At 41.6% G+C, this 26,342-nt stretch overlaps 1 protein-coding gene across 2 annotated transcripts in view; it reads right to left on the bottom strand.

Annotated features, from left to right (window-relative positions):
- Positions 1-2,573: 2,573 nt before the first annotated feature.
- The window catches only part of AMOT (angiomotin), a 66,093-nt gene continuing 42,324 nt past the window's right edge, over positions 2,574-26,342 (bottom strand). For both annotated transcript variants that reach the window (XM_054472748.2, XM_063660837.1), the window contains 6 exons: positions 19,525-19,674; positions 18,258-18,448; positions 10,212-10,334; positions 8,567-8,799; positions 6,651-7,349; positions 2,574-6,319 (listed from right to left, as the gene is read on the bottom strand). In XM_054472748.2, the coding sequence (XP_054328723.1) occupies positions 6,222-6,319; positions 6,651-7,349; positions 8,567-8,799; positions 10,212-10,334; positions 18,258-18,448; positions 19,525-19,674 (1,494 nt within the window). In that variant the 3' untranslated portion in view covers positions 2,574-6,221. The remainder of the gene's footprint in view (positions 6,320-6,650; positions 7,350-8,566; positions 8,800-10,211; positions 10,335-18,257; positions 18,449-19,524; positions 19,675-26,342) is intronic.

The following is a 26,342-nucleotide window of genomic DNA, read 5'->3' on the forward strand; positions in this document are numbered from 1 at the left end:
TTGTTTTCGTTTTTTTTTTTTTTTTTTTTGAGACGGGGTTTTCGCTCTTATTGCCCAGGCTGGAGTGCAATGGCACGGCCTCAGCTCATGGCAACCTCTGGCTCCTGGGTTCAGGTGATTCTCCTGCCTCAGCCTCCCGAGTAGCTGAGACTACAGGCATGCGCCACCACACTCAGCTAATTTTGTATTTTTAGTAGAGACGGGATTTCTCCATGTTGGTCAGGCTGGTCTCAAACTTCCTACCTCAGGTGATCTGCCCGCCTGGGCCTCCCAAAGTGCTGGGATTATAGGCATGAGCCACTGTGCCCAGCCTTGACTGGCATTTTTATATTCTTACTTTGTTAGCCTCTCCTATCCCTTTCCACAAGGTTCACAGGGACAGGTATTTATCCCCATTTTACTGATAAACTTCTCTGATCCTGTTAAGGAACTTGCCCACAAGTAAGTATCTGTTTAGTGGCAGCTGTAGGACTGAATCTTTATGTTCTCTTGACTTCTAGACTAGTACATTCTACCACCTGACTGAGTGAGTTTGTTTCCATTAGTAGGTTGTTAAAATTCAGAGCAGTTCTCTAGGGACTTTGATCTTGGAAACAGAGTCTTCATTTGATTGCAGGTCTGACAAAGTGAGATTGTCCTTGCACATGCTATGCCTTCTGCATGGAATGTTGATCCCCATCCTCTGGTTCACTTAGTTAACATCTACATATCCTTCAAAGCTCAGTTTAGTTCCTCTCCACTCCCCTCTCCCTGTGCCATCCCAACAATCATTCCCTCCTTTGCATTAGTTCTGTATTCTTGTTCAAACCTTTGCTATTTCATATATCACAATGAATTATAAATGTGTGTGTCTGTGTGTGGTTTTCTGTAATAAACTAGAATCATGGACTATTTTTAAATTTTGTATTCTAGGGCCATCTACATAATGGCACCATCTAGTAAGTAGTTATTCAACAACTCACATGTGCCTGAATCCATTGGTAGAGGCTACTAGCAAATAAAAAAACATGGAGACCAAAACACATACCATGGGCTTGGTTAGTTTGTGCATCTAAAGAGTGGGCATTTGTAATGTGTTATAAAATTTTGGTGCTGTGGGGAACATTTTTCTTCTTGGAAACTAAGTCCTGTAACACAGGGCTCTTCACTGAAATACAAGGGCAATGGCCAGTCAATGTAGAAAGTGATCTAAGACCAAACCATTTACATTTTTTTCTCCAGTAAAAACCTTACTGCAGAATAAGATGGAGGTGGGAAGCAGAACATTTTTTTTCTGCCACTGTGTAACTCATATAGGGTGTGCAGATCACTTATCTCAATAAGAAATGCACACAGAAAGGGAGAGATGAAGTACCATGCAGATGCCAGATCAGTTATATAACTGGACAATAATATCTAGAAATGCTCCTACAATGCAATCTAACACTTTTTTTTTTTTTGAGATGGAGTCTCTCTGTCGTCCAGGCTGGAGTGCAGTGGCAAGATCTTGGCCCACTGCAACCTCTGCCGCCCGGGTTCAAGCGATTCTCCTGCCTCAGCCTCCCAAGTAGCTGGGATTACAGGCACCTGCCACCGCGCCTGGCTAATTTTTGTAGTTTTAGTAGAGATGGGGTTTCACCATCTTGGCCAGGCTGGTCTTGAACTCCTGAACTCGTGATCCACCCGCCTCAGCCTCCCAAAGTGCTGGGATTACAGGCGTGAGCCACCATGCCCGGCCAATCTAACACATTTTTGAAGGAACATTTGCTTTTTCTTTCAACAAGTGACTGCTCCTTAAGAAATGGGTGCAATACATTTCTGAAAAGAATGCTTTGCAAAGCTTTGTAAGAAGGTCTGGTTAACTTAATACCTTATCTTGTTTGTCCTGAAAAAGAGGGAGGCCTTTCATCCATACGGTTTTCAAAGCACTCATCATAAATATGGAGGGAATCAAGTCCAACTTTAAGAAAAATCAAATTTACAGTTGAATGAATTCTAGACCCCTGCCCTATCCCTTTCGCAACACCCATCAAGTCTATTTCACTGTGAAAACGTGTCATTTCAAAGTCCTTGGGGATCCTTGCCTCACCAGTCAGGTTTGGAACTCATTGGTAAACAGGAGGCACAGAAAGGACAGTGTAAAGGCAGCCTTAACATTTTCAGTGAAGAGCCAACTCGTTTGTGGTTTTGATTTGTTTTTAATAACAAGCTCCCTCAACCAAAACTGATGAATTGGCATCAGAACAAGGGTACAAAAGGAATATCAAGGGGCCTTCCAAAATGCTAACCAAAGGATGAATTCTCTGCTTTGGGTGGCCATCATTTTATCCCTAGAAACCAGAAGATAAAAAGATGCAAAGCTTTTAATATATGCTGCCTGAGTATATAAAGAGACCGATTAGAGCATGTGGCCTGTGGTGTTGTCTTAATACTTTATAATCTATAATCACATTCCATACTTCAAGCAAATGCAAATTCTGCTGCACGCTGCCCTTGAAAGGCAATTTCACTGCATACTGAATTGAAAGTAATCACTGATACAGCACAAATAAAGCCTCTGTCGGGTAAACACCAAAGCATTTTCCACACGGTACTGCATTTTAAAATAGCTAACTTTATTGTCAGTGAAAAGATAGGCACAAAGTGGATTTAAACCTGCTTAACTTTATTGGAACTAGCTCAGCTGATTACAGAATGGGGTCATAATCATTAGGGGACCACATACATTTTAAACCAAAGGCGATTCTTCTCCAGCCATCTGCCAACCCCAGCTATCCATTTTACAAACACATGCCATTAATCACAAGGGAGGCCAGAAGGAGGTTTCATGGCTCCATGTAATCCATCGTTGCTACTGGAAAAAAATAAACAAACTCCCGACACTTGTCCTACTGATGATGGATGGCACTTGGAAGATATATTTCCAAGAATCGTGGCAGGCTGAAATTGGTGGCAATTAGCCCACAGCTGATACTTTCCTTTGAAAACATTTTCAGTAAGAATGCACATGTTTTAAGTAACATATTCCATGTGCGCATAAGCAATTGAGATAATAGGAGATTGTGTGGCTAACAGATATGAGAATATAATTGATCAAAGTTAGTGCATATGTATACACTTTAAGCTGCCGCATTATGAGGGTTTAGGCTTGTCATAAAAAGTAGTTTGCACAATCAATCGGTTTGTTCATTTTCCAATTGTTATACCCACCCAACAGTGTAACAACAAAAAGAGAACATGATGGGTCTCTGGGTATCTTTCCTATGGCAGATGATGGCAGATATTTTAGGTTCCTGCTGTCCTATTACCTTGAAGCTCAAAAGCAGCATTAAAAGGAAATCCTTCATTAAATCAACAATCAAGATACATGATTTTAAAAGAAAGCTCAAGCTACTTTTATTTCAAAAAAAGACTGTTAATAGGAGTTTCATATCAAGTAAAGTTTGTTCTAATGAAGTTTTTCTATACATGGAACACTGGGGTACAACTGAATTAGAAGGTCCTCAGAGATCACCAAGCAGTACAAGCTAAGACAACCTGGTCACCCTCCTTTCCTGAGGTGCCGGTAAAATGCACAGATAGGTAGGAGTCCAGAAAGATCCCCCAAATGTTACATCCACACAACTGTGAAAAGGTGGCTAATTGAGATTTCTCCCATAAACTTGAATTTTTGGAACAACAACTAGTGGAGATCTTCTGAAAAGGCTGTATCTATCTTCTGCATAATATACTGACATACGCTTCCCTCTCTTGGATGTACAATGTTATTTTAGCAAATTATCCGGGATTGGAAACTGAGCAGAGAGGAACTGTCTCTGGTGTGAGAGGACAGATAGGTTCTGGAAAGTTCAAAATGGTACTCAGCCAAGAACTTCTTCCTTTCCCCAAAACACATGAGTCTAAAGAGATGGCTACCACACAATGTGGAATGTATGACATTTGTCACCTTGCAGAATGTGATTAAAATCATGGCTCCCAGAGCCAGCAAAAAGTCTGCCAATGTGTTATAACCATGAAAGGAGTAGGTGAAAAGTGTTTTTTAAATTATTTGGACAGAAAGTAGCTCTCCTGAAGTTTGCTACTTGCTGCTTCTACTATTTGAGGTTTTTTTTCTCCTTATGACTAAAGGGTAGTATGAAAGAGTCTTAACACAACTGCACTTTTAATTTCTATCTGAGATTCACTTTATAACTGAGGACTAATGTGTATGTAACATGATTACCTCATTATTGAAAATGTGAAAGGACTAGCTGAAAATCACATCACCCTCCTTTATGTCTCTACACACACACGCACACACACAAAATAATTCCTTTGGAAGATAGTTAGGAAAGATACCATTCCTATACTCACAGAGGAACCCCAAAAGATTATCTAAGATACCCAGTCTCCTAGAAAGAAGTGGGATTGGTTTCTCAGGGGGACATTTATGTGACTCTATGTTGAAATGCAGATCAGAAAAGGGAAAACCTTTTAAAAGGCACTGAAGGAGAGGCAAGACAGAAATTCAGTAGTTTGTCAAGACTGGACAAGCTACTCCAACCAGGGACATTTTACAAGATACATATTCCCTGGACCATGAAGATGCCTTTTCATAAAATGGAATTAAAAAAAGATAAGAGTTTCCCAAAATAAGCATGGTGATTGGCATAATGGTTAGCTGTGTTGTATGACTTTCAAAAAAAGTCACTGAACCTCTCCAGTTCTCAGATTCCTCATCACTATGGCTCATGATGTAATATATCAGGCCTACTCTTCTATTAATCTGGTTTCTAACTAAGACATCCCAAAACCTCTACCCCCCACCCTTACCTAACACCCCCCACTTCCCTCACCCTCCCTACACCCCTTAAAACTGATCTTAATGATGCTATCTGCAGATTTGTCACCTTAATGAAGGGCAGACAGGTGACACAGGGCAGGGACCTGTGGCAACTGGCATCCTTCTGTGTCCTTGGAGGCAGCCCTATGGCAAGGCTTGGAGCCATTGCCTCCTTTGATCTCTACCCACATGCACATTTCCTGCTGCTTCCCAAAGGTATTCCAAGATGGAGTCACTGACAGTGAGAAGAGGTAGTTGAGGATACTGCTGCAATCCACCTCTCCCCCGACTGCAGCATAGTACTTTGGGTTTCTCACGCTATTCCCTTGGAGGTGATAGTCAAAAATGCCTTTTAAGACATATGCTTAGAATTTGACAAACAAAACAAGTTATTTCAAAGTAGTCACCAGAAATTCAAAGCATTCAACCTGTCAACAAAGATCCTTCCTCACTTTGCAAATGATTGGCAATTTGAGACTGGAGACCCAGCCAGTGAATCTGTGCTGTAGAAGAAATAAACACTAAGCTGATTGGTCTTACTAAATGCAAGCAAGCTGTGTTCATGACTACACACAGACCCATGGAAGTCTGCGTATAGCACCTCATGCAACTCTCCATCAAGGCCTCTGATGGTCTAACTCCCTGAGAGAGAGGAAGTTGTGCATCACTCAGTTAATGTACTCTCCCAGCATCTGAAAGCAATATATTAATTATCCAAATGCATAAATTACTCCAGAGCATATATATGAATGTATGAACCTCCAGGAGGGAACCAAAAGAATCCGTTTCCAAAGCACCACTGAAATGAAGACAAACATAATTCACTGGGGCAAGGTAGCTGGGAAATTGGAAGAAAAAATTAGCTCCAGTACCCTTCTGCACCCCGAAACTCCCTACCTTTTTTCCAGCTTACATAGCTCCTGAAACTATTCCCTTTTGTAAGCCTGAGGTGAGAGCTTTCTCCAGCTGCTGCACAGGATAGTAACTATACAAAACAGCACACACTCAATTCTCTCCAGCTTCCCACTTCCAAACTACGTGTTATACACTGTCTTCCACACATACTGTGCTCTTCAATAAAAAATGATCTAGAATATGGAAAATTTAAACAAATTTAAGCACATTGAAAACATCGATGTATAGCCACCTGTTAACAGTCCCAGTATTCGTATAAATTCAAACAATAAGCTTTAGAGCACATTCTGATTAATCTGTCTTTAGAGGTACTCCCTAAGCATACCAAAATAGACTGGTGTTCACATGGTATTACTCAAGTAGTACATTGTTCCAATAAAATGTCCTGTTAAAAAACATCCCCTCCCCACAACCCTTGTCCTCACCCTCAAAACAAGAACCAATAAAAGGGGGAAAATGATTAAAAGCATTTTTGCTGATAATCTGCAGCTCTTGATTTGGCCGTTTAGATGAGATATTCCACCATCTCTGCATCAGGCTCTTGTCCCAGGATCTGAATGGGAGTTTTTCTTTCCAGAGTATTGGAGTGGAACACAGGCCCATCTAAATGGAAATAAGGTTTAGAAAACACTTAGGGATGAAGAAAAAACCCATATTTCTAGAACCAGACACCATCAGAGCCCTCATGAAGCCAATGGCAAAATGAGACTTGCCTGCCACCTCCCTCATTTACTTCTGCTAAGATAATGGCCTCTACTCATGCCTGTTCCCATCTTGGTGGATGAGAAGTCATTTACAGACTCTCTTCTCTCTCCTTTAGAGCATGAAAAACTCAGTCCAAATGATAACTCTGCCCAGACATCAGGCAACAAGAAATAAATTGTATTTGAGAGCAGAACTAAACCAAAACCTACCTGCTAAAGGGAATAATTACCTGTTTTGTCTGGATTGCAGGTCAAACTTGGTACAGACAAACGATGTGGTCCAGGACCAGTAGCTGGACTTGCAGGAACCTCAGCCTGAGCCACAGCTGGAGTTGGAGTTGGAGCTGGAGTTGGAGCCACAGCCGGAGCTGAAGTTGGTGTCTGAGTCTGAGCAGGAGCAGAAGCCTGAGCCGCTGCTGGAGCTGGAACCGGAACCAGAGCCGGAGCTGGAACTGGAGCCGGAGCAGCTGGAGCAACCTGAACAGCAGCAGCAGCAGCAGCAGGAGGAGGAGCAACGGCAGCAACTGAGGCAACAGAGGCAGCAGCTGGAATCTGACCAGCAGCAGCTGGAGAAACAGCAGCAGCAATAGCAGCAGCAGTGGCTGGAGACGGGGCAGCAGCAGCAGCAGCAGCAGCAGCTGGAGCAGCAGCAGCAGCAACAGCAACTGGAGCAGCAGCTACCATGGTGGTGGTGATGGTGGCAGCAGTGGCAGTGATGGCGGCAGCAGTGGCAGCAGCAGCAACTGGAGCAGGAACAGAGATGGGAGCAACAGCTGCAGTTTTGTTCGATTCCGTCCCACGTTCAGTTTGGGTACTGCAGTCTCGGCTGCCTGTCTTGGAGTGAGCCGAGAGCAGGGGAGTCGAGGGGGGCACAGGCGAGGGTGTGGAAGGGACATATTCAGCACGGTAGTCTCCACCCAGGAGAATGCCTACAAATGAAAGAGGAACAGACGTTAGAAAACAATAGGTGATTCAAATCCAGACATCTAATTACCCGTTCTCCCATTCAAATTTCAGAAGAAATTTATTTATTTTTAAATAAATGAATATTAAAAATTTAAATATTTTAAATATTATTTTAAATATTAAATATCAAATAATTTAAAATATTCTAAATTATTTATTTTTGCCTCCAGGGAACCCAGAAATCAGCGTGTGAGTCTCCTCCAACCATGGCTAAAAGTTTCTTACAGACTTCGAAGATCCCTTCTGGTCCTCATCCATCACCTGGCACAACGTATTAAGCCTGTAAGTGACCTGGGTATCTGTTTTGACTTATTTTTCCAATGGTGATTGGGTTCCACCAAGTTGTCAGAATGCTCCTACTTGGCTCCACTTATAAACCATTACCACACGTTACCAGGGAGCAAGAAAGGATCTGGGGAAGAAGTCTGTTGACACAGATTGAGTGTGGTAATAATTGTGTGATCTAAGGTTCTCACCATGACCATAGTCCCCAAAATGCTTATTCTAACCAAAAGATATTACAAGTATCAGAGGACCAAGAAAGGAATTAAAAGCAACAAAAAGGGTTAAAATAAAAATATATATAAGCTTCCTTCCTCAGGCTCTAAAAATGTGCCTCGTGGTATCCACAATATATCTGGGGTTTTGATTAGAGGGGAGGGAATGGACAGGAACGGAATGAAAAAGTACATTCTGTTCTCATCTCACAACACTGTGGGAACAAAACCTGCTACCCAAACGATTTAGTGTAACTAAAACTCTGGGTTCTCCTATTATAGAGGAGGAAGGAACACAGAAATGCCGGAATTTTGAAATCTGGAACGACACAAAGGCCACGTGGGCTTTGGAGAAAGATAAAGGTGCCGCATGGCAAAGGCCAAATCTGAGAATAGTTTAGAGGAAATTAGAGTTATCTTCCTTCACACCCAAATGAAACTCAAGATTCTTGTCCTCTACGCCTTGGCCTCAATCGGTATTCTCACCGGGAGACTTCAAAGTGTGGAGGAGCTCCAGAATGTGGAACTAGGGTCTCAGGAGGAAAAAAAAAAAAAAACCCAAATCCCTGGTACACCTTTCTCTCTAGAACCTGGACCATCATCCCTTTTCCTTAAGCATGGGTGCTTATCTCAGGGCTCTCTTTGAACACGTGACTATAATCTTCCTTATTTACTGTCATTACCTAGGCTCCCCTTCCAGCTCTTGTCGTCTCGCTTTTCTTCCATGATGGGGGAGCCAGTCAGGGTGGATGAGTGGGAGAGCAAGCCTGATCCAGCATTGGAAATGGACATCAGAGACTTCGCTGGCCGCATGCACGACAGCTGCTCTGTCTTGCTCGGCTCCTTCCGGGAACGCTGCTGGAGTACTTTGATCATGGCATCCTTCTCAATAATCTGGGCATGGAGGGTCTTAATCCTAGGAGCCAAAGACAAAGAACATATCAAGACCTTGTTGTGGGCTTGGCGTGGTGGCTTACGCCTGTAATCCCAGCATTTTGGGAGGCCGAGGTGGGCGGATTGCAAAGTCAGGAGTTCGAGACTAGCCTGGCCAACATGGTGAAACCCTGTCTCTACTAAAAATACAAAAATTAGCTGGGTGTGGTGGCAGGCGCCTGTAGTCCCAGCTACTCGGGAGGCTGAGGCAGGAGAATCACTTTAACTTGGGAGGCGGAGGTTGCAGTGAGCCAAGATAGTGTCACTGCACTCCAGCCTGGGTGACAGAGCGAGACTGACTCCATCTCAAAAAAAAAAAAACCTTCTTGCTACCTCCACATTTTGGTCTAATTGACTACATGACTACATGGAGCTCCCATTATCTTTTCGACTAAAGGTTGATCTAGTTAGTTCTGAGTTGGAAAACAAGGGATGGTGTGCTACAGTTTTTAAAACATGTTTTTTCTTTTTTCTGCACACCCAAATGGATACAGCAGAGCATCCAGGAGCTGTTGCTTAAACCTTAGTAAGTCACAATAAAGTACCAGTGAAAAAAAAGGCTGAATATGAGAGAATGAACTGATGTACTGGGTGCTGTAGTGAAGAATCTCAGTCGATGGAAACAATTTACTCAGTGAGAAGATGAGATCTTCTATGAATGAGCGACAACCTTCAGGTAATAAGTAAATGATCATGTGTTTATAAAAGGAATCAGGTATCCTACCTCCACTTTGAGTAGATGTTCTTTTCGTTGTTGTTGTTGAGACAGACTCTAGCTCTGTTGCTCAGGCTGGAGTGCAATGGCACGATCTTGACTCATTGCAACCTCTGCCTCCCAGGCTCAAGCGATTCTCCTGCCTCAGCCTCCTGAGTAGCTGGGACTACAGATGCCCGCCACCACACCTGGCTAAATTTTGTATTTTTAGTAGAGACAGGGTTTCACCATATTGGCCAGGCTGGTCTTGAACTCCTGACCTCAGGTGATCCACCTGCCTTGGCCTTCCAAAGTGCTGGGATTACAGGCGTGAGCCATTGTGCCCGGCCGAGCAGATGTTCTTTTACTCTTTTATTAAGCAATCTGCTGTATCACAGGGTTGCAGTGCAGTGCTAGAAAGAATACCCCAGAGTGCAAATGCCAACAATTCAGCTCAGGCAGAGGGCAGAGGAAAAGCAATTAGGAAGGCCAAAGGGACAGAAACCCTACCTGGAATTCCATGTTTAGTGGAGATTATCAAGGTAAAGGTCATTGCATCTCACACCTTTAAGTGACAGGCTGGCAGGGGTGATGGTGGAGCGGGGAGGCTGCATGATCAGATTTCCTAGTTGTGAATAAAGATCCTATCTGGTCTCTATATCAATGTCTCAGATTCCTCAGGGTCCAGAACAACATTTTACCTGCCCTCCATGTCAAGGCAACGCTTATTGGCCATCAAGATTTCTTCCTCCTCTTTCTGGATGCGAGCTTCTAGAGCTGTGTCATAGCTGGTGTTAGGAGAGTGACTGATGACTGTTGTGTCCCTGGGGAGGAAAATGGAAGTGATGAGATGGGAGCATAGCAAGATCAATGAATGTTATCTTTCTTCTAAGTCAAGGAAGGCTTTTCTGGAAAGTCCTAAGCTGAAATCAAGCATATTTGGAACAGATGGTTTCTGGGGAACTAACCCCTAAGAACCTCCAAAATAGGACAGTTCAGCGTTCAGGGTAGAAGGCAATGTTATTAGTATAGAAGTGGCTGCAAAAGTCAGTGAGGGATGAGATATGCACAGACTTGCCTTCAGAACTGAACAGATATCATCCCAAAACCTTCTGGCAGATAGCCCCTTCAAGTTTTTAGATCATGGCCAAGCAACAGGAATATGTATATATTGGGCCAGGCATGGTGGCTCATGCCTGTAATCCTAACACTTTGGAAGGCTGAGGCAGGTGGATCACCTGAGGTCAGGAGTTTGAGACCAGCCTGGCCAACATGGAGAAACCCTGTCTCTACTAAAAATACAAAAATTAGCCAGGCATGGTGGTGCATGCCTGTAATCCCCGCTATCCGGGAAGTTGAGGCAGGAGAATCACTTGAACCTGGGAGGCGGAGGTTGTCGTGAGCTGAGATCGAGCCACTACACTCCAGCCTAGGCAACAGAGGGAGACTCTGTCTCAAAAAAACAAACAAACAAAAAAGGAATATGTATATATTTCCATTTTATTCTCCAAGAAGTCATAAAGGGGGAAAGGTCAGACTTTCAAGAAAGTCAGAGGGTATACTAAGTAACTTATGGCTACAGATGAACATTGGTAAATACATCTGAGTACTAGAAGCAAACAATAGACACATCAGCTAAGATTAGGTAGGGCATGTGAGCTAATAAATAGTGTCTTTGAGTCAGTCCCACTTGATTCCTATCTAATCTACATCTCAAACATTCTAGCACCAAATCAATGGGTCTACCCCAACAAAGTGACTGTTCTCTTGCCAGAGTTCTAACTGCATAAAGGACCATCATGTTCCATCTGAAAGTGTCTCAGGCCATTAACTCAAAGACCAATTAATAAGGAAAAACACGTGCACGTGTGTGTGTGTGTGTGTGTGTGTGTGTGTGTTGGGGGGGTGAGGGGGGTTATTAGGATTAGGGAGAATACTGATGCAATTATATTGGTCTTCAAGGAAATCAGACAATAGACTGAGAAAACAATGAACTGGCACTGCTTCATTATGCTTCCTAAGAGAATGGGGATCTGCAGGAAAACTCCAGGCATGTTTTCTGTTGGGAGCTAACTATGTTCTCTTAGCTTCAAGATTATGTCCAGTGCAGATGGGGATGAAGTGGCAAGAGAAAGAGGCAGAAAGTTGCTATTAAGGTTGGGGATTTTGGTGAGCCTCTATAAAATTACTGTTCCCCAAAATATACGTGTACCTTATATGCAAGGTTGAAACCATTTATGGAATGATGAAATAATTGGAGAGCAAGAAGGGGAAAGAATACAATGGCTTTCATCATTTGCTAAACTCAAAACATTTTACCATCTCAGCATTCTATACTTTCTCTAGTGTAATTCACTGGCTTGTAGTCCTTCTGGGTACCCAAGAGGAAGCAACATTTGCATAGTGCTTGAGAGCACAGGCTCTGAATACAGACAACTCAGCAGGTCCCAGCTTCTCCAAGTACTCTCTGCCCCAACAAGCTTTATGACTTCTGAAAGTCAAGTTACCTGCCCTAAGCATGCCGCTTCATAAGCCAAGTGGGAACAATATTTGTAACTTCATCTCATAGAGGATAAAATTATGCATGTAAAAACAGTGTCAGGCATGGTCAAAACACTCAACAAAGCTATTATTAAGAGAGAACCACATAACTCAGGAGGCTGAGGCAAAAGGATTGCTTAAGCCCAAGAGTTCAAGGCTGCAGTCAGTTATGACTGTGCCACTGCATTCCAGCTTGGGTGACACAGCAAGACCCCTGTCTCTCAAAGAAAAAGAGAAGGAGGGAAAGAGAGAGGTGGAGGAGAGCGAGAGCGAGAGCGAGAGAGAGAGAATGAATCACATAGGTGGAAAGATGAAAGGAGACTGACATACAGAGATTATAAGAGATTCTGACTTGAAAGAATTCCAGCTCTTGGTAAAATCCTGGAAGCAATTCCTGTACTGCAGAATTCCAATGTGAAGGTTGGGTCTTTAGAGCCAGGACTGTTGAAAAGTGCATGGTGTCTACGGACACTGGGGAAATGAGCATACGGTTTGTCACTGGGGGAACTAGTGCTGGCCTGCTGCCACTTTCATTGCATAAAAGACCATTTTGGGGACTCAGAGCCCTGCCAGCTAATTGATATGGACACTGTTAACTCCTCAGGAATGGAGCCTGAAAATGTGGGGCACTTAGTGAATTCCGACAGGGCTGCCAGGGCAGCCCTCAGCATCAATCTTCCTTCTAGAAGACTAGGGCTACTAGGCCAATGGCTTAGGCAAAAGCAAGCAAGCACAGTATTTGAACGAGCAATTTGACCTGCTACCTTCCAATACTCCAAGATGTTCTTTAAGAACATCAGGAGAGAGATGCTGGGCTACGATCTGAAAATAAAATCTGCAAACCCCAAACTGCATATTCCTGATGTTGACAACCTCCACCTCAAATTCTTAAGTAAACAGTTTGTCATCTTCTTTCTCCTTCTTTTTTTCGACAAAGTTATCCCATCATATTGCTCAAACTGCTTTCTAGCATGTCACCAATAACCTCCTAAAACACCTAGTGGCCTTTCAAACTTCAAGCCTATCTTTTCCTATCAGCATCATCATTTTGTTTATTTAATGTGTGAACTCTACGTAAGTGGAGCACTGTGTTTGAAGTTCCTGGGAGGCTGGAGAGGGGAGAGGCATGGATAAGACTAGTCCTTAACTGTAGGAAACTTACAAGGGAAGAGAAAAAAGTAAATAATTAACTAGTACAGCAGTGAGTTTGGACTTTATTCCAATAGGCGCTGAAAATTATTAGAGCTTTCCAAGGGAATAAAATGATCTAAGCCATGCCTTAGGAAGACGGCCTTATCTCTCGTAGAAATGTGACAGAGAGATAAGAGAAGTGAAACACTGGAATCAGGCAGACCAGTCAGCAAGGTGACTGTAATAATCCCAGCAACAGAACATGAAACTATGCACCAGCGAAGTGGCAACGGAAATGGAAACAGGCTATAGGAAGTAGAACTGATATAATTTGGAGACAATATCAATGTGGGAGTTAGGGAGATGGAAGACTGAATAACAACTTTGTTATTTCGAACTCAAATGCCTAGGAAAGATGAAATACTGTTTGCTGTGAAAGGAAACTGAGGAAAGGCTCTTTTGGAAAGCACTGCAATGGGTTTTGATTTTAGGTACACTGGAGTGAAAGTGACTTAAGAATTGCCATATGCCAGTATCTAACAAGTTGTTCAAAGTTCTAACTTTAATTTTAGAGATATCAGAGTTACTATTACGGTTATTATCATTGCTATTATTACTGAGAAGCTAGAGCAGAGAACAATATAACTAAGACAGAAGGTAGGATGAGAAGAAAGCAGAGGAAGGAAATTGAGAAATGCCTACAAAGAGGGAATAGGTAGACATGCATTATGTGTGTGAACAGCTTCTACCTTCTGCTTCCCCTTTCTTCCTCCTTTCCAGAATTTACTTTTGCTCAAAATAAACATGAAACATTACACATTCTAAGAAAGGTAGCAACCTAATTCAGTAAATGCAAGCTGATAAAAATTACATGGTTGATTGGGTGGGTTATCTTGTCATCCTTTTGCTGCTCTTCAGAAATAAATTCATTGTTTATGAGCTGAAACTAAAAATCTGCATTGCCAAATTGGTTCTTCTGCGAATGAACAAGGAATCTTACTCGGTAGTAATTTCCCCTCATCTATATTAAGCATCTAGAGAGGACTCCCTAGGGACAAAATAATATGGAGCCTTAATTCAGGCCATATTATTGTGATTATTTATAATATTTCCAGGTAACTAAATAATTAGCCTCAATTAGTATCTTACTGAACGGCTAATAATTCCTATTTTACCACCTTTGAGCTACACCATTTCTAAGAAGCAGCAGAATTATAGCAGCTAAGGTGACAAAAATATAGATTTAAATCCTAGTTCTGCCATTTAGTAGCTGTGTGTGATCTTGGGCAAATTAAATAAAATGAAAGAAATAAATTTCCTGTTATCACTTTGAACAAAACAAATATTTTAAGTATCAAATACTCATTTTAGATATGCCAAAATATCTTCAATTTTCTCTCTCTTTCTCTCTCTCTCTTTATCTCTTGGCCCTCTTAACCTTTCATCAAGTAAAATTCACCTAAACATACAGCTGACCAATCTCAGAGTTGCTGTATCTGACGTTTAAGATGCATCTCAGGATAAAGGGCAATGCCAGCACTTTCCATATGCATCCAGATGCCTCCTCCTGGACTCTTTAAGGCTAAAAACCTAGGTTTTCACACTCTGATCTTGTCTGAAATCGTTAACATCAACAGCTTTCCCTTTGACAAAAGGTGCATCATAATATCAAAGTGTTGGAAGGGGTATAAATAGACCACCTAATATGACTTATCACCTGAGAAAAGACACTTGCCTGTTCTTATATTATAATCTATATCTTATTATTCACAATGGCCAAAAACTGGAAACAACCCCAATACACATATATCCAAATATGCATACATAAACTGTGATACATCCACACCATGGAACACTACTCAGCATCAACTTGAATGGGTTTCAAAATCATTGTGTTGAGTGCAATATGTCAAACAAGAAGAGTAAATGCAATATGATTCCTCTTATATGACATTCTAGAAAAGAAAATTATAATTTTATGACAAAATAACAGATTAGTCATTGCCTGGGGTCAGGCATGGGAGGAAGCGATCAAACTCAAGGGCACAAGAACACTTTAGAACAGGTCCTCTATGTTAATTGTGGTGGTGGTTACACTATTGTATACAATTACCAACATTCATCAAACCATACACTTACAACAGGTGATCTTTTAATACGTAACCAACATCATAATTGAAAAAAATTGTCTTACCCAACTATCATTGATACCATCCAAGCAAGATGTCCTAATTGTGAAATTTGTCATTTACCAATGAGCTATTAGGTTTGGAATATATTAAGTTTGAGATCCTGATAGAATACACAGAAACCAAGCAGATCATTAAAATGTGGTACCAGATTTAGGGATATAATTTATACATTTAGAAATTGTTTCCTTCCTGCTTTCAGATCTTCCTTTCTCCTTCCTTCCATTTTTCTTCTTTCTTTTCTACTTTCCTTCCTTCCTTCCTCAAATACACTTGAGCACTTTCCAACTGTAGCCAATATCCTAGACACTTGAAAATTATTTTGAGGCCAGGCGTGGTGGCTCACATCTGTAATCCCAGCATTTTGGGAGGCCAAGACAGGTGGATCACGAGGTCAGGAGATCGAGACCACCCTGGCTAACACAATGAAACCCTGTCTCTACTAAAAATACAAAAAATTAGCCGGGCGTGGTGGTACACGCCTATAGTCCCAGCTACTTGGGAGGCTGAAGTAGGAGAATGGCGTGAACCCAGGAGGCGGAGGTTGCAGTGAGCCGAGATAGCGCCACTGCACTCCAGCCTGGGCAACAGAGCGAGACTCCTTCTCAAAAAAAAATTATTTTGAAAGAAAAGAAAATATAAAACTTTTACCATGGAAAGGGGCGAAGGGCAGAACCTTGGTCAATAGCTACATTTAAGATTGAGAGAAAGAAAACAAGTAGACAAAAGGAATAAAAAGAAATGTTGGAAAGAAAGGCAGAAGAGCCCACAGGTTTTAAAATAAAGTTTTCTGAATGTTACCTCCCAAATATAAAGTTTCATTTGAAAGGAAAGAGGAAAAGAAAACCAACCTCCATGGTAGAACATAAGAGGCACTATCATTGGAAAAGTAATATAATCCTAGAAATAGGAAGGTCTGAAGGAATCACCTAGTCCAATTCCCGTATTTTACAGAAATTTCAATACAATCTCTCTGTCAGCATCTCCTGTGGATTGGATTAGTAGCATGCCAGAAAGACACACCATTGTGATCTGGAATGTTCACCTGTGGAACTATCAGAAAGTGTTCTTTCTAGGTGGGAACAGGCTGTGTTTTATCCTGTTAAGTGATAGGCATGCACATTTTGCCAAAAACAGTGATTAGATGAAAAGTTTCTATCTGATGATTAAAATGAATTCAGTTTAAATTAAATCTACCTTGTGGGAGCCAACAGATTCTGAAAATCCATCTGAAAGGGGTTTCACCGAATACACAAAGCTTTCAAAGGAGGAAGGAAGGAGGGTAATTTCTTTATACAAGGCCCCCAGTGACAACCCCTGAAGCTCTCCTGCATTTTGACCTGGAGTCTATTCTGAAGTAGGCACCACGAACCGTAGCTTTCTAGTATTTTGTCACACTGCACACTCTCGTGACCTGTATGTTTCTAAGCTTCTGACTAAAGGTGACAAAATTACCCTGTATCTTTCCACCTGTCAATAATAACAATGTTTTTTTCAGCGTCAGGGTTTCTTATATAACCTCTGAACAAGTGCTGGACACAGGTGTTTCCTTGGGAGCTAGCAGGTAAAATTACATTTAATTCTGCTTCTAACCTGCCTACAACCTTCGAGACCATCTTCTGGCAGAGCTGGGGCTTCTGTGCACTCTATTGCCACACTGGCATGTATTGAGTATGCCTTGCTCAGGAAACAAGGCCAGGAAGCTTAAGCCCATGAGGACCTCAAAATCAACCCACAGGCAGCTTCCATCCATTTGAGGCACAGATGATATCTAATGAAGACAAGCAGATGACATTAGAAAGACATGTCTTCCTAAAGAACCGAAGTGGGCTTATAAAGCGCCAGTTTAGCTCTTAGCACTGAACCTCCCCACCTCTGATTTGGCATGAGAAGGACTCAAAAATAAATGTGTCCACTGCCCGCTCCACATACATATCCCAACCCAAAGTCTGGCAAGCACTTCCAGACTCTGCTGGCTTACCATGTTTAGGAGAATGTTAAAAACAACACAGTGGTTTTTAATAACTTTCTGGGTAGAGACCTATCTGGGTGCAATATGCTGTAGCCTGCCTTTCATACCCAATTCCAGACCAAGGCTCTGTTATCGCCACAACCCAAGTCATCACCTGACTTGAATTCAGTTTTTGTTGTTGTTTCTTTTTCTCTCTTTCTTCCTTTCTTTTTACCCCAACTGATGATTATGAGCAGCAGCAAGGTAAGACACATGGGGTAAGAGCAACTATTTCCTCCAAAGGCCAATAATTAACTTTTATAATTTGAAAAGGGGAACAAATAAGGAGCAAAAAATAAAAATCCTCCGGCCACTTTCTCTCCCTTACCAGATGAAATGTGACCGCTCACACGTGATGAGGTTGTGCACATAAAGAATGTGGCCTTCAAATATTGACCTTCCCAAAGGGCAGGGATGGGTTCAAGTTCAGCACAGCCTTTGACATACCTTGGACAAGCCAGAGCTATCAAATGACAGCAGCAACTCCTCAGTGACATTTAGTTTCTGAGTGGTAGTTTCTCTGGAGGGGCTTTCACTCCGGTCCTGGGGCTAAACAACCTGCATATGTGGCTGAGAGAATCTGTGGCTCTGGGGAAGGAGGGGTACAAATTTTCAGCTGATCCCATCTGCAATTATTCTGGCTTCTGGGGAAAGCTGAACTATGATTCTAATAAGTTTATAAAACAATTTTGATGTTCAAATCCCTGACCCTCTGTCTCTACAGCCGTTCAGTCCCTGCATAATCAGATGAAAGAAAACACACTTAGGCAGAAATTGGGGGGGAAACCCAGAATATTAAAGAAAACACTGGAAAAATCTATGAATTAGTGACCTTTCGGTTCTTCCCACTCATGCCCTACCAGCTAACTACTTACCTCTGAGCAGCCACGGTTGCAGCAGCATCCAGAGCGAAATGTCTCATCACATTCTCCTCCAAATATTTCTGCTCCCACTTTGTCATATCAGCTTCCAGAGCCAGAATCCTCTCCTCTTTCTCCCGAAGGAGCTCCATCAGCGCAGCGGCATTGTATTCTGAAACGTTGGTGGGCTGACAGTTGCCCTGACGCTGTTGGGGCAGATGCAGAGAACTCTCAAGTTAGTGAGAGAAGAACCATGGTGTCTGAGCCCCTATTCTTGGAGAGGATTACTGCCCAGCCTACTTCTGTTTCGACTCTGATTCAGAAAGAAGCAGGGGGAATTCAGATCTCCTCCTAGGGCCACAGGACTTCCTATCATGGGCTTGAATCCCTTGGCCAGGAAAGGGGCCTGTCATATCAAACTGTCATGCTACTCAGAAAGTGAATGAATGGGCTAAAAACTGCCATCCCTGCCTGCCTGCATAACACACAACAGAAATGGGAATTTAAAAATCTGGCCGGGCATGGTGGCCCACACCTGTAATCCCAGCACTTTGGGAGTCTGAGGCAGGCGGATCACCTGAGGTCAGGAGTTCAACACCAGCCTGGTCAACATGGTGAATCCCCGTCTCTACTAAAAATACAAAAAAAAAAAAAAAAAAAAAAAATTAGCCAGGCGTGGTGGTGTACACCTGTAATCCCAGCTACTCGAGAGGCTGACGCAGGAGAATTGCTTGAACATGGAAGGTAGAGGTTGCAGTGAGCTTGGATCACGCCACTGCACTCCAGCCTGGGCAATAGAGTGAGACTCAGTCTCAAGAAAAAAAAAATCTAGGATTTAGATCCTATCTTGCCCATAACTTGTTGTAGTTATCATTAGTGACTCATGCCAACTTTTCCTAGTCTTGATTTTCATTCATCTAAAACTGAAGAGTGGTACAGCCAGATGATTTCTGAAGACCATTTCTAGTTCCACAATATCAAGATGTCTATTTGTGTAGCAGCTCTAATTCTTACAGCGTCTACTGTTCCTGGAGTTCATGTGAAAATAAAAGGTGCAAGACCATAGGCTTAAAGGATATTTCTGGGATAGGAAGCTAAGGAAACAGACTTTGTATTTACAATTGGGAGGCACTTTGGAGTAAGATTAGGTGGGAGAAAAATGTAAAGATGAGCAAGTGTGCACTTTCAGTGTTCACATCAAATGCTAACTGAAAAATAAGCAACCAGGAATAATGTCATTTTCTTACTTTTTTTTTCCTTTCTTCCTTTAAGTTCTCCATACCTGCTGGATTCTCAGGGATTCCAGTTCCCTCTCCAGTCGTGTCCGCAGACGGTGCTCTAGCTGCTCACGTTTTTCACATGCTGCCTGGAGCTGTACAAGGGCCTGCTGCATCTTCTCCACCTTGTCAACGTACACTTGCTTCTTTTTCAGCTGGAAATCCATGTTGGGTAATTTGCAAGGTGAAAGGAAAAACAGCAAGCAACAGGGTCAATTATGTATCCCCCAAATCCAGCCTTGTGTTTAGATCTCTTCTTGTTTTAGAGTCCAGCTGCAAAAAGGAATGGATGGCGAGAAGGTCCTTCATGATGAGTAGCAGGCTGCCTTGTATTGCTCATAAAGAGAATGTGAAGGAATCGAGAGTACCTTTTAAACCTCTTCCTTCTTCCCCATCTCTATACTTTCCCAAAGTCTACTCTTATCAGTACATCCATGTTAGATGGCCAAGTTTTTCAGATTCCCAATTATGCACATCCTTATCTCTGCCTTTTTCACTCTTATATGGATTATTCTTGGGGAAGGCATATCTTATTTTGGTTACTGCATTAGGCAAATGCTTTAAAAGGGGGGATCTCCAGGAAGAAAGGTTTGCTTTGGTATGGAAAGGAAGCCCATCCCTTTTATGTAGCTGTCTCTTCTCCAAGTGGGAGAAAAAGGGTGATCAACTGCTGAAGGTACAAGAAGGTCAGAATTGTCTTTTTGAAGTCTTTGGTCCTGGTAATCACCCCATATAATCCATCACTGCTCTCCTGGAAAGTTTCTGCTTCTCAAAAGTAAAGGCGTCATGTGATGGTTCAAAAGCCTTTAGTCTCCACATCGCCTAGCACTGCTTTGCTAGTTCTTTAGGTTATTTGTGGTTGCTACTTCATGAGCCTGAATTGGAGACCCTGGGCTATAGTCTCTCAACTTTTATTCTGGAACCATAAAAGATCCCGAAAGCCTCAAACTAATGACTCAAAAGTGAAACTAAATGAGTCAAACATTATTATTCCTCTTTGCAAGCCTATAAGCCATATCCAAAAGCAAATGTAGAAGCAAGTAGGGAATAAGAGTGTGAGTTCTTTGTAACCTTGCAGCTTATAAGCAAAAGCTTGGCTCTATTCAGATAAAATAATGAGAAAGATCTCAGAGCTCTTTAAAGAAGATATGGGGAAACTGCAGGCTTCCCAACTTGTTAACAAATAAGCAGATTATGCTTCTCGTAATACTTGTGGGGCCTCCTCAATGCTAATAAATCAACTCATAGCTGTTTCCAAAGCAGAAATTCTTCCAAGTGGGGTACATCTGTCATTATCCTTCTGATGGAAGTTGATGTTAGGGATCAACATCAACTTGATGTTAGAGACACCTTCACTCTTCAGATTAAAATATGAAAATATTCTTGATAATCTAGTCAAAAAGAAATTCAGGCATCCGATTCTGACTTTTCAACAAATTCCCAAGCTCTTGAGTTACCCAGGTAGGTAACTGCAACATAAGAAGTTACCCACCCTACCAGCATTGCCTAACAGCCACTTAGCTGGGGCCCAGCTGGCAGAACCAACCTTACTCCCTCATTGCAGAAACCTTCATGGTAATGAGTCCAAATCACTACTTGGTAGAATTTCCAGTCAGACAGCACTAGCATGTAGTGATAGAAAAACGCTCTTTGTCTTATAATGGCCCCCTCCTCAAATTAGAATTGCTGAACTTTCTCTAAGTCAAAGGAACCCTATCTTGTATTTTTCTACCAGACCTGTAGTATGCCTTGCCTAGGTAACTGGAAAACAAAAACTTTTTCGACTTTTGTTGTACTTCTTTGACATTTCCTTTCATTCCAAGTCTGGTTCAATCTAGCCTTGTAAACCAGTTGAGGTGAGTTCGAAGCCTAGATGTTTTTATCCATTAGAACTTTTCCTAGGGAATAAAACAAACAAAATACTATCAAACTCTTTACCTCAGTAAGTTTAAACCTTTCTTCCCCGGGATTTGTGGCTGTTTATAACAACACTGACTAGGGCAACCAAAATTTTTGCCTCTGCCTTCCTATTTGCTAAGCTTTGAATAATTGGAGAGAAGGAAACATCCTCTATCCTTCACCTTTTGGATCTTATAATCCTTATGAGCAATTTAAAGCTGAATGCATTTATTTGTGAATCGCTCTGAAAGTCCTAAGGGAGCAGGGCAATGTTAATGTAGAGAATGTTAACTATAATTACTAAGGCTTGCAGCAGTTATACTTAAAGGCAATTAAACTTAGATAGCATGCAGTTCTTGCCTTGGTGGTAAACTACTGCAATGCAAGCTCACAAAACTGAAAAATAAGCAATCCAGGGCCACGTGGATTTCTTCAGAAAGGAAACCTAAATATCCTAGCAAAAGCACCCCGCAACAGAAGTCACTGAGCCAACTCTCTGGAAGGGAAATGCAATAAAGGCCCGGGGAGTTCTCCGAGTTGGCTGAAGATAGGCATGCAGGTCAGATAAATTCCACAAAGCAAGCCAAAAAATATCTCATTTTGATTTGCCACTGGGATGATTTTCCACAAGGTAGCAGGACCACTGTGGCTGGTATAGTTTTCCTACCTCATTTAAAAGGAGAAAAAGTGCAACTCACCCGTAAACATCATAATCACCTAGTAAATGCCTACTCTCTAGATAAGTTAGGGTAGAAAAAGACAACTCTTGCATGTGACCAGTCCAAAATCCTAGAGATGCAATCAACAAAGCCAACCATCTTCTAAGTTACACTCTCTACATTTTCTAGATCTTATCTACTTGTAAAAAGGAACAAAGACCTATACGCTTTATTAACTCCACTACTATCTTGAACATTATGTGCTTCACTTTTACCTTAGTCATGACAAATCATGATGTATCTTTATATGGATCAAATGAGATGATGCATTAAGTGCTTAGTAGAGTGTATAGTACAGAAAGTACTCCAGGTTGTTTGTTCTTTTTTAGAGAAAAATTAATACCAAGTCATACACATTCCAGTCCTCTCAACTTTGAACACTCACTCCAGATATCCTTGACATGGCTATCATTCTCTCAGTAACTCTAATGATCACATCACTGTCTAATTAGACAATGCAAATATAGCCATTTTCCCACAGGAGGACATATAACATTAGGACTCAAACACTTTATGCTGCAGATATCTTTGGATAGCAAGTTGTTCATTGGAAATACAGTTAGAAGCAACCACTGAGTAGCTGCAAAGATACCGCATTTCTCTCCAAATGACATGATTTGCAAGGTACCTCTGCTTTAGGAGAAAGAAATATTTTACCTAATATCAAAAGTACTATTTAACTAAAGACCCCTAGGCAAAACAAATTCTCTTTCTCTCTCTTTCATTCTCTCTCTCTTCCCTCTTTCTCTCTCTCTCTGTGTGTGTGTGTGTGTGTGTGTGTGTGTGTGTGTATGTGTATGTCACACACACACAGATATACATATCAGAAATTTCTATCTGATAGCACAATGAAAGGTAAAGGAACAAGGTGACAATTAGGAGACTTGGGTTCTAGTCCTAGCTCTATTAATAGCAACTTGTTTCTCTATTCTCAGCTACAGAGACCTCATTTGTTTAAAAAAAATGAGGGGGGTTTCAGGAGTCAGCAAACCAAAATGGTCAGCAGCAGCCAAAATTCAGCCATGTCCATTGATTTTGTCTATAGCTGCCTTACAGCTACAATGGCAGAGTCGAACAGCTGAAGTTGCAACTGAAACTGCATGGCCCACAAACCCCAAAATATTTACAATATGGTCCTTTAGAGAAAAGTTGGCAAACCCCTGGAGAGGTCTTCAAATGGTGATGCAGAGTCCTAGTGTTTGGTGGAGGTGCTTGAGGGGCCACTATGGTGGGTGGGTTATATCAGATGGCTCCTCTTTTATGTGCTTTACGTATTAGGGTTCTATTTAAAATTTCACTTGAAAAAACAATTGCCAGAGCTCTGTGTGTGTTGTATTCATGTTCATTTTTGTTGTCTGTTACCTGTCTTCCCTAGAGAATGGGCCTCCCATCTTATTTTGTTCCATCATCTTTTCATACTTGATGCTTCAGTATGGTTACATAGCTTAAGGCTCCTGAATAGCCCATAATATTTCACCCCTCACTGCCTTTGCACATGATATTCTCTCTCTTAGGAATGCCCTGCCCCACCAGGATTTCAGAAGTTAAAAAAAAAAAACAAAAAACAAAACAAAACAAAAAATAAACAGGACTAGATACATGATCTCAGAAGATCTATAAGAGTCTTTAACTCCCAAATAGGTTGTGAATCAGAATCCTGTTTTCACCTTCAACACTGACCAATATCCAAGAGGGCTCAGCCAAACGGGGTCCTAAGATTCTGTACTGTCACATTCTTAGGTGTAAAAACAAAAGTTATGCTTTAATTTGTGTGTATGTACATGCAAGAGACATACTATATAATGTGTGTTCTTGTCATAAGAACCTAGATGATTTATTTTTCTGTTTTCAGTGTTCAAAGAACTGAAGGTTCACTTAAAGAGTTTCCAAAGCCAAGATAGTGGTTCGAGTGTTTGTGCATAAAATGAGTTGTGAGGACCACAGATTAGTCACTCTAGTTTCTAATCTAGAGACCAGTACCCACGAGCCCTGAAGATTCCAAGTAAATCTATCATTTAAGCCAAATCCCTCCTGAACATTCAGTGAATGGAGTAAATCCTTCATCTATTAAAGTTTTCTTACCAAATGCCAACTTTCAAGAAGTTGTCAAATCCTTTCCTTGCTTTCTCCAATTCTGTGTTTTCTTAATGTAGATCCCTAAACCCCTTTTACCCCCTGGCTTGATCTTTAGATCCACTTTCTCCCTAACCCTACCCTGACTCCCGCCTCCTACTGTACTCCAAGGTCCAATCTATGGTAGTTTCCTTTTTTGCCTTTATATCAATGGTTCTCAACTGGGGGCAATCCCGACTGCCCCCTACTATGCCCAACTATCCAGGGGACATTTTAGCAATGTGTGGAGACATCTTTGGTTGTCACAACTGGAGGTGGGGTGCTACTGGCATTTAGTGACTAGAAGCCAGGGATGCTGCTAAACAGCCCACAATACACAGGACAGCATCCTACCACCGCCACTAAAGAGTTATCCAGCTCCAAATGTCAGTAATGTTCAGAAACCTTGCTCAACATTGTAGCACTACTAGAGATCTCTTTTGTGCCACACTAATATTTTAATGTTATCATGTTATCCTCAGTCACAGACCTCTAGGTGACTATAAGATTTCTCACTCTGAAACTTAGCATGCCCCAGATGGCTTTCATCTTTCCTCAAAATGTCATCCTTTTGATAGTTCAGTCATCATCATCATCATCACTTACCTAATTTTTCCAGTCTCAGAATCTTGGAATTATCATTCTTCCCTCTTTCCTTTGTCTACCATATCCAATCTACCACTATGTCTTAATTCTAACATCTCTCATATTCTTTCATTTCTTTATATGTTCATAGCCAACACAGTTTAAGTTATAATAACACCTAACAGATCTTACTTTCAGTTGCTCTCCTGATCTATACACACATGCATGTACATACACTCAGACACACACACACACAGACACACACACCCATGAGTCCATCCTATAGACAGCTGCTATAACAGACTTCCTGAAATAGTCATTTAAGAAAAAAAGCAACTGGCTGGATGCAGTGGCTCACACCTGTAATCCCAGCACTTTGGGAGGCTGAGGCGGGTGGATCACTTGAGGTCAGGCATTCAGGACCAGCCTGCCCAACATGGTGAAACGCCGTCTCTACTAAAAATACAAAAACTAGCTGGGTGTGGTGGTGCACGCCTATAATTCCAGATACTTGGGTGGCGGAGGCAGGAGAATCACTTGAACCCAGGAGGCGGAGGTTAAAGCGAGCCGCGATCGCGCCACTGCACTCCAGCCTGCGCGACAGAGACTCTGTCAAAAAAAGAAAGAAAGGAAGATAAGAAAGACGAGAAAGAGAGAGAGAGAGGAAGAGGAAGAGGAAGAAGAAGAAGAAGACAAGAAAAAAAGAAAAGCAATAGAAAGAAAGAAAAGAAAGAGAGAGAGAGAAAGAAAGAAAAAGAAAGAAAGAAAGAGAAAGAAAGAAAGAAAGAAAGAAAGAAAGAAAAAGCAACCTATTAATCTACTGCTAGCACACCCATTCAATTAGTGTTTATTAGGTACCTATAATATCCAAGGCACTTTTAAACCTACCTCCTCTCTTCTTTAGACCAGAGCTGCTCTCTTTCATCCATACCTCAAACTACTTGATGCTTTTACGTTCACCAGTCTACTGTCACTCTCACCTGTTCAGCCTAGATATGGCTCTTAAAAATGCCTTATCAATCTAGGCTCCAACTGTCTTAAAATTCTACCAGGTCTACTATGCAAATACTCAAACTTCATATTGGTCTGATCATTTCTTATCCCTCCTTACTAAATCACTAAACTCTCCAAGAGTTCTTCCTTGAATAATCTTACCTGATCCTGATTGCTGCTTTTCTTTATAGCTTCTCATCATGTGTACTCTATTAGCAGTCATTTTTTAAAGATTTTATTCATGTGTGGATTCACTCATTCATTCAACAGATATTTACTGAATGCTTATTATGCATCAGGCCCTATTCTACAAATGAGAGCAGGAGGGATGTAGCGGGAAACAAGACAAAGTTTCTGCTTCAATTGGAAGGCAATATCCATAGGCCACTTAAGGGTAGAGCCCTTCTATTTTCCTTGGTGTCTCTCTTAAGTTCTAGTTCTAGTTTACTGGTCACTATATTCTTGGTGAACAGTTAATATTAAATAACTATTACATTCAAGAACAAAAATGAGCA

The sequence above is a fragment of the Pongo pygmaeus genome, chromosome X (assembly GCF_028885625.2).
Source record: "Pongo pygmaeus isolate AG05252 chromosome X, NHGRI_mPonPyg2-v2.0_pri, whole genome shotgun sequence".
Taxonomy (NCBI): Eukaryota; Metazoa; Chordata; class Mammalia; order Primates; family Hominidae; genus Pongo; species Pongo pygmaeus.